The 8,542-nt window shown below is 44.8% G+C and overlaps 1 protein-coding gene across 1 annotated transcript; it reads left to right on the plus strand.

The window, feature by feature from the left end:
- Positions 1–1,142: 1,142 nt before the first annotated feature.
- LOC121441585 (melanoma-associated antigen B2-like) lies at positions 1,143–8,337 on the plus strand. The gene is made up of 2 exons (XM_041642802.1): positions 1,143–1,360; positions 7,263–8,337. Exons 1-2 carry the CDS (start codon positions 1,143–1,145, stop codon positions 8,335–8,337), a joined length of 1,293 nt encoding a protein of 430 aa, XP_041498736.1.
- The last annotated feature ends 205 nt before the right edge of the window (positions 8,338–8,542 follow it).

Below are 8,542 nucleotides of genomic sequence, written 5' to 3' on the forward strand. Positions count from 1 at the left end.
TGCTGGCGCCGCACTACTCAAAACATTTAATATGAGTGAGAGAGAGTAGGTAGACTATCCTCTAGAAACAACACATTAGTTTATGATTACCTGCATTTGGACTTCACCGAGCTCAGGGAACCTCTGAAAATGGACCTTTATAAATTTGGATCCACGTCTAAGGGCTCTCACTGGCTGCAAATGTCACTACCTTAATGTGCACTATAGAAAATTAGACTTGGCATATTTGAATGAGAAAGAAACCAATATGAGCAGAAAACATGCTATAGAGGTTAAATGGATTTATGTTTCTTGAAAGAGAAGGAAGTTATTTTAACTATGACGGAGGAAACAAAATGAATTTTAAAAATAGGACTTACATGATGGCTCAGCTCCTAAAGGCACTTAATTCACAAGACTGATTGCATATGTTCAATTCCTGGGTGCTAGAGAGGAAGAAGAGTCCCTAATCTCAAGAACTGTCCTCTTACCACTACCTGAGTGCCTTGAAATCTATATGCCTATGTATGCAAATACTGAACACACAATAATACAAGGAATAAAATGAATACAATTGTTTAATTAATAGTAAAACTAAATAAAAGTATATAACATAAGCAAAAGACTTTATGTAATGGCAGTTTTAAGGCTTGGCAGAGCTGTGATGATGAGCTAACCCTCATTTTTCTACTCAAGGATGTTGGGAGTGAACCATGACCTTTAAGAGTCAGGAGGCTTGGCTTTGGCTGGTACAAAGATGAGAAGAGCCAGGGAAACCAGTTACACAAATGGAGCTTCCACAAAACCTGCAGCCATGCTTCTGGCTAGAAAGTTGAGGGATGGGAAACAGATCCTAACTGGGGCATGATGAGACTTCCACTTTGGGTACTGAGGTGAGTGAATTGATGCAAATGGTCCAAAATTGGTAGAAGAGGAGATGCCAGGAACCCCAGAAGTCATGCAGTTGAGCCAGCAGGCAGTGTTTTTCGTGCATCTCATCTCTGCTTTCAGGTTTACTGCAAGCACCCTAATAGGCTTTAAAGGACAAGACCCCAGGTCTACAGGGTAGATTTCCTGTTCAAAGTCTAAATCAAGCTGAGAGGGCCTCTGTGGATTGAGAGGAATTTTCTCCTAAGAGAAAGTATGGGTTCAGAACCCTGACCATGCTGTCAGGACCAAGAAACATAAGCCTTGAGAACCATGTGAGAGTTTGCCCAGATCGTCTCCTCTGGGACTCAGAAAGGTGTGGCTTCCTACGGAGACTGGACCTGAACCTGAAGCATTACTTGGCTGTGGAAAAGAGTGGGACACAGCACCCTGAGATCCAGGACAAAGCTGTCAACCTGTGTAGTAAATCTAGACTTCCACGTAAAGGACTGAGGCAAGGGAGGGTTATGTGTGTAGCTGGCAGACTTGGGTATATACTGGGCAGGAGCTCGAGCTTCACTCTACCTAGCTAAGACTTGCTAGACAGAAGTTGTGCCCTTGTGTCCTTTATTACCCCCACCACCCAACACCATGGTGGTGGGGGTAGGGTGGAGTTCCAGGACAGCAGAGGAGTGTGGCTGAAGGCTGAGAATTAAGTTATAAACAGGAGATTTGCATGCAACCAGGGGCAGGACATGCAAAATGGGGAGAGGAGGAGGCAGATTCAGGGAGTGTATTGCAGAGATGGAAACACGGTGTGGTGGATGATACTTGAGTTAAGTGGGGTTTCAGAGGTTCAGGTTTTAAGCTCTGCACATAATAGCCCAAGAAATGTGTAGGCAGTGGGAAGGATTAGTGTCTTTGGGAAGTACAGTAAGGAAACCAGACTCTCCACAAAATTTCTTCCACAGCAGTCCGTTTCCATAGCAACCTGGCCCTGCTATCATTATTCAGAGTCCACCCTGGCCGGATATGGTTTACCCTCTCTTCCTGTGGGGGGGGAGGAGTTGGGTCTTAGTGCCCCTGGCAAGGAAGCCGGCTCTGCTGCTCAGGCCCCATTGCCAGCCAGCGAGTCCTCAGAGAGGTCTGCAGTCAAGGTAAGGACCCTGAATGTGTACCAAGGGGGAATGTGTCTGGAATAATCACAGGATCTGTGCTAGCTCTCACTCAGGCTTGCCCTGGGAAAATATGAGGCATCTTGTAGCTTTGTATGTTTCTGAGAGGAAACGGGAACCCCCGCTCGTAGTAGGTAACTCTGATTCTGAAAATGGTGGCTTCTTAGATAACAATTGAAGCCAGCCGTTGACTTCTAAATGATAATCAAGAACCTTGAACTGAATTCTAGTCCACCATGACCTGTTCTGGCCCTGGGCTCTAAAGTGCCTCTTGGCAGAGTACAGAAGCAAAGGAAGTAGATCTGCTTTGATCACCAGCAAAATAGGTAAATGTTCAGTGGAATGAAGAATGAACTGCTGAGATCTCTGTACTTACTGTTTTTTCCCCTTAGAGACAGGGATTCTCTGTAGCTTTGGAGGCTGTCCTGGAACTAGCTCTTGTAGACAAGGCTGGCCTCTAACACACAGAGATCTGCCTGCCCCTGCTACCCAAGTGCTAGGACTATAGGCTTGGGACATCACCACTTGGCTCTCTACTTATTCTTAAATGCCTGAGGGGCACTTAAAACCCATGTCTCTGGATCAAAACCCCGTGCCATTGTCCTTGGCGTCTCATCAGCCCTCATTGTTCGCCATGTTCAGAGAGTCCGGTTTTATCCCATGCTTTTTCGGTCACAGTCCAGCTGGCCTTGGTGAGCTCCCAGTAGATCAGCTCCACTGTCTCAGTGGGTGGGTGCACGCCTCGTGGTCCCGACTTCTTTGTGTGCTGGCTTTGTGGAAGCCTAGCCAGTTTGGATGTTCACCTTCCTAGATATGGACGGAGGGGGGAGGACCTAGGACTTACCACAGGGCAGGGAACCTGGACTGCTCTGTGGACTGGAGAGGGAGGGGGAGAGGAGTGGGGGGAGGGGTAGAAGGGTGGGAGGAGGGGGAGAAGGGTGGGAGGAGGGGGAGGGAAATGGGAGGCTGGGAGGAGGTGGAAACTTGTTTTTTGTTTATGTTTTTTTTTCTTCTTTTCTTAATAAAAAAAATTATTTAAAAAAAAAAAAAAAAAAAAAACCCATGTCTCTGAAAAACACGCAAAAGGCATGGGGTTGGTCATGCCCAACACGGGCTCGTAGGAGGTCTCAAGGAGCCAAAGAGGGGATACATTGAGGATTAAGATAGCAACGCCCATCTCGGAGTGGTCACAGGAAGTGCCATGTACAGAAGATACCCAGAGGCTTTGGTTAGCCACTCCCATTACATGGGAGTGGGAGAAAAGCCTAACTCTGGTAGTCACTCCCATACCGTGGGTATCAGAGGAAAGTCTATCTCTGGTAGCCACTCCCATCCTGTGGGAGTCAGAAAAAAGCCTAAACCTGGTATCTTCTCTCATCCAGTGGGAGTCATAGAAAAGCCTAACTCTAGTAGCCACTCCAACTCAGTGGAGTCAGAGAAAAACCTAACTCCAGTAGCCACTCCCATCCTGTGGGAATCAGAATAAATCCTACATCAAGTAGCCAATCCCATCCCTTGAGAGTTGGAGGAACTTCTAACTATGCTAGGCATACCCATCCTGTGGGACTCAGGGGAAAGCTTAACATGGGTCAGCAAGCACATCCCCTGGAAGTCATAGGAATCTTAGCCTGGGCAATCATGCCTAGTGTATGAAAGTCATAAGGAACAATATACCAGAGATAACTAGAGGGTTTTTTTTGTTTGTTTGTTTTATAGCGTTGAAGCCTCTCCTAGAACTCACTCTGTTGTTCAGGCAGGACTAGAACAAACAGAGATCCATGTGCTTCTGCCTCCAGACAGCTGGGAGGGACCAAAAATTGCACAGCCACCTCCCAGTTATCGGGAGGCTTTTTTTTTTTTTTTTTGGTTCTTTTCAGACAAGGTTTCTCTGGTTATCAGTCCTAGCTGCCCTGGAACTAGCTCTTGTAGAGCAGGCTGACCTCGAACTCACAGAGATCTAGGTCCCTTTTATGTTGCCCCAAACTACTCTTAAGAATCAGAAATGGAGCCCAACAGTGATGGCAGGGAGGTAGTGGGAGGCAGAGGCTCTGTGAGTTTGAAGTCAACCTGTTTCTCCAAAGCATGTTCCAGGTTCCAGGACTACTAGGGCTATTACACAGAGAAACCCTGTCTTTAAAAAAAAGAAGGAAAAGATAATAAATGCAAGGATAGACAGAGAGCACAGCTGGTGTATACTGTTTGCTTAGCATTCGTGAAGACCTAGGTAACGTGGCAAAGAGGGCTAAAGCAGACATTATTAAATAAAAATAAATAATGTGGAAGTGTTAAAGCCTCCTGCCAATACTCTCCTTTACTCTTAGGGAGAAGTAAGAAGAAAATAGAAAATTGACCAGGATGAGCAGAATAGGAAGAGAGGAAATACAGCAGTGGTTGAGGGAAGCGGGGAAGAGTATGATACCTTTACAGCAGTTCCCATGACTACGTGAAATGAGTGCGGACAAAGAAAAAGGGTCAGCTTCAAATGTCTGAGCAGGATACTCATATCCTGACTAAATAAAAACAGAAAACTAACAAATAGCACAGCAATATTTAAAATGTCCTGAATTAGGAGCTGGAAGTGTGACAGCCCTCTGTGCTCCTCTGAGCCTGTTCTCTGAGAAGGGACAGCCTTGGTCTCCTATAGGCCCACTTTAGCCTTGGTCTCCAGTACCTAACATCAGTGAAGATATATGGAGGTGAAGGAATCTCTTTCAAAATAATGGGGCTACTGAAAGTCAGGTGCTATAGTGTGACATGGACATGTACACCTGTCGTAACTAGCCACAGGCTCTGTTCCCAGGGCATTGTAAGCCCAAGAGGGCAAAGGTCAGCCTTGTGAGTTTCAGCATTTCCATCACATCTTTTTTTAAACTTTTATTTATTTATTTATTTATTAAAGATTTCTCCCTCCTCCCCGCCACCGCCTCCCATTTCCTTCCCCCTACCACAATCAAGTCCCCCTCCCTCGTCAGCCCAAAGAGCAATCAGGGTTCCCTGCCCTGTGGGAAGTCCAAGGACCACCCACCTCCATCCAGGTCTAGTAAGGTGAGCATCCAAACTGCCTAGGCTCCCACAAGCCAGTACTTGCAGTAGGATCAAAAATCCATTTCCATGGTTCTTGAGTTCTCAGTAGTCCTCATTGTCCGCTGTGTTCAGTGAGTCCGGATTATCCCAGGCTTTTTCAGACCAAGGCCAGCTGGCCTTGGTGAGTTCCCGATAGAACACCCCCCTTGTCTCAGTGTGTGGGTGCATCCCTCGTGGTCCTGAGTTCCTTCCTTGTGCTCTCTTCTTCTGTTCCTGATTTGGACCTTGAGATTTCAGTCCGGTGCTCAAATGTGGGTCTCTGTCTCTGTCTCCTTTCATCGCCTCATGAAGGTTAATATCCAAGAGGATGCCTATATGTTTTCCTTTGGGTTCAGCTTCTTATTTAGCTTCTCTAGGATCATGAATTATAGGCTCAATGACCTTTACTTATGGCTAGAAACCAATTATGAGTGAGTACATCCCATGTTCCTCTTTTTGGGTCTGGCTTACCTCACTCAGGATAGTGTTTTCTATTTCCATCCATTTGCATGCAAAATTCAAGAAGTCATTGTTTTTTAATGCTGAGTAGTACTCTAATATGTATATATTCCATACTTTCTTCATCCATTCTTCCATTGAAGGGCATCTAGGTTGTTTCCAGGTTTTGGCTATTACAAACAATGCTGCTATGAACATAGTAGAGCATACACTTTTGTTGTGTGATAGGGCCTCTCTTGGGTATATTCCCAAGAGTAGCATTGCTGGGTCCAGGGGTAAGTTGATCCCGAATTTCCTGAGAAACCGCCACACTGCTTTCCAGAGTGGTTGAACAAGTTTGCATTCCCACCAGCAATGAATGAGTGTCCCCCCTTACTCCAGCAAAGGCTATCATTGGTGTTTCTGATTTTAGCCATTCTGACAGGTGTAAGACGGTATCATAAAGTTGTCTTGATATGCATTTCCCTGATCGCTAAGGAAGTTGAGCATGATCTTAAGTGTCTTTTGGCCATTTGAACTTCTTCTGTTGAGAATTCTCTGTTCAGCTCAGTGCCCCATTTTATAACTGGGTTCATTAGCCTTTTATGGTCTAGTTTCTTGAGTTCTTTGTATATTTTGGAGATCAGACCTTTGTCAGTTGCGGGGTTGGTGAAGATCTTCTCCCAGTCAGTGGGTTGCCTTTTTGTCTTAGTGACAGTGTCCTTTGCTTTACAGAAGCTTCTCAGTCTCAGGAGGTCCCATTGATTCAATGATGCCCATAATGTCTATGCTGCTGGGGTTATATGTAGGAAGTGGAATCCTGTGCCCATTTGCTATAGAGTACTTCCCACTTTCTCTTCTATCTGTGTTTTCTCTCATTGTGCATCATGCATTTTGGTCTTTTTCTTTATTGAAAATTCAATTTATTTTATATATAGCTCTGATTTCCCCAGAATTCACAATGTAGACCAGGATAACTTTTAACTTCTGGAAGTCCTTGTGCTGGTAATTCCTGAGTGCTATGATTATTTTTTGCTTTTGACTTATTATTTAATTTGTGTTCACTGTATTTATATCATTTCCTATCTTCTCCCTTTATCCCCACCCATTCCTGCCATGTGGACTCAAATCGACAGCCCATTTTATAATTATCATTGTGATATATGTGACAATATATAAATACATACATGTATATTATATATTTCTTATGTAACAATAATATCAATAATTTAAGTAATAAATAATATAAACACATGCATTTATTATATGAACACTTAAATACAGCCTAATATGCCCATTTATTTTTGCTTACATGTGTATGGTTTTAGGACTGTGCGATTATGCCTGCAGAAGACTGAATCTCCCTCTTGTAACAGCCCCTGTCTACAGTACTACATTTAGGGGTATGGCCTTGTGAGACTTCACCATTCATGTTATGTGAATTGGTATTTTCATTCAAGTTCAAGTCTCCTTTGGGCTTCCTTACTCATGGGTTCTGTGAAGCATTACAGCAGCCTAGTACTAGATGTGAGTAGAATTGAGTGTGTTCAAACACCAGACAAAGGCAGCCATCCTTTACCTCACAGTATATATAAGGTGACCAGAGGTGAGGAATACAGTGAGTGCTTAGAACACTGATGTCATTATACTGTGTGAGACAAGGAGGGGAAAGAATTGCTGAAAGCCTGAGTGTTCTCAACATGCTCAAAGTGGTCATAGTACGTTATTTTCCTGATTCAGGTATCTCAGTTCCCTGTTCTACTACCAAGACTCTGTCCTGCTGTCCCTGACGCCAGCCATCATGCCACGGGGACAGAAGAGTAAGGCCCGTGCTCGAGAGAAACGGCGGGCACTCAAGGATGCTCAGGCAAAGGAGGCAGAGAAAGCAGAGTCACCTGCTGGCTCTGATCAAGCTTCAGGAGATGCTAAGCCAAGCACTTCTACTGCTGACTTCCCACAGCAATCTGAAATCTCAGCACCCAGCAGCACTGCCAGCCAGGGAGGGAGCCATGGAAGGTCTGATAATGGTGACCAGGGCCAAGGGGATGGAAATGAGCGTCCCCCCGGGGCTCTACTCTCCACTAGAAGCATGCAGATGGATCTTATGACAAGGAAGACAGGAATGCTGATGGAGTACATGCTCTACAAATACAAAGTGCAGCAGCCCCTGAAGAGAGGAGAGATGCTCAAAGTTATCAACAAAAGGTTCAAGGAACACTTCCCCGAGATCCTCAAGAAAGCCTCCTATCGATTGGATGTGGTGTTTGGCCTTGAGCTGAAAGAAATCCTGCCACATGGTCAAGCATATGAGCTTGTGAGCAAGTTAGATTTCGAGGATGATGGAAGTAGGAGCAATGAGCTAGGTGTTCCTACCAGGGGCATTCTGATTGCTCTCCTCAGTGTGATCTACCTAAATAACTATTGTGCTTCCGAGGAGGATGTCTGGTATTTCCTGAATGCATTAGGAGTCTATGATGGGATCATGCACGTCTTCTTTGGGGATATCAGGAAGCTCATCACTGAGCAGCTAGTGCGGGAAGAATATCTAGAATACCGTCAGGTTCCTAACAGTGATCCTCCATCCTATCAGTTCCTGTGGGGCCGGAGAGCCTATGCTGAAACATGCCAGATAAAGGTGATGGAATTTTTAGCCAAGATCAGTGAAGCCTTGCCTGGGGTTTGCTTATCTCGTTATGAGCAGGCTTTGATTGAAGAGGAAGAGAAAGCCCAAGCTGAAGCTGCAGCCAAGTCTGGCACTAAAGGCAAGGCTAAGGGACGTACTAAGACCAAGTTAAGTCGTCCTACTCACAAGTGAGGTATAAGGTAGCCTGTGATCTATTGTTGAAAAGATCTGTTCATATTTTTGCAAATAAGCTGTTGATAATCTTTTGGGGGATTTTTAGCAAAGTTTTGACTTGGGGCTAGAATGTACACAGATAAATTTTGTAGCCTGTCTTTTCACTGTTGTTTACCAAATTGGGAGCTCAAATTTTTTGGATTGATTTGAAATACAGTTTACA

The sequence above is a fragment of the Microtus oregoni genome, unplaced genomic scaffold (genome assembly GCF_018167655.1).
Source record: "Microtus oregoni isolate MIOR12 unplaced genomic scaffold, Mior012 000079F_ref0000094, whole genome shotgun sequence".
In the NCBI taxonomy this organism is placed as follows: Eukaryota; Metazoa; Chordata; class Mammalia; order Rodentia; family Cricetidae; genus Microtus; species Microtus oregoni.

What these genes read in the sequence shown, in the direction of transcription:
- LOC121441585 (XM_041642802.1), top strand. Translation starts at nt 1,143, where the DNA reads ATGCTGTCAGGACCAAGAAACATAAGCCTTGAGAACCATGTGAGAGTT. An exon ending in CTTCCACGTAAAGGACTGAG is followed by an intron (nt 1,361 to 7,262) that starts GCAAGGGAGGGT and finishes TTCCTGATTCAG; the next exon opens with GTATCTCAGTTCCCTGTTCT.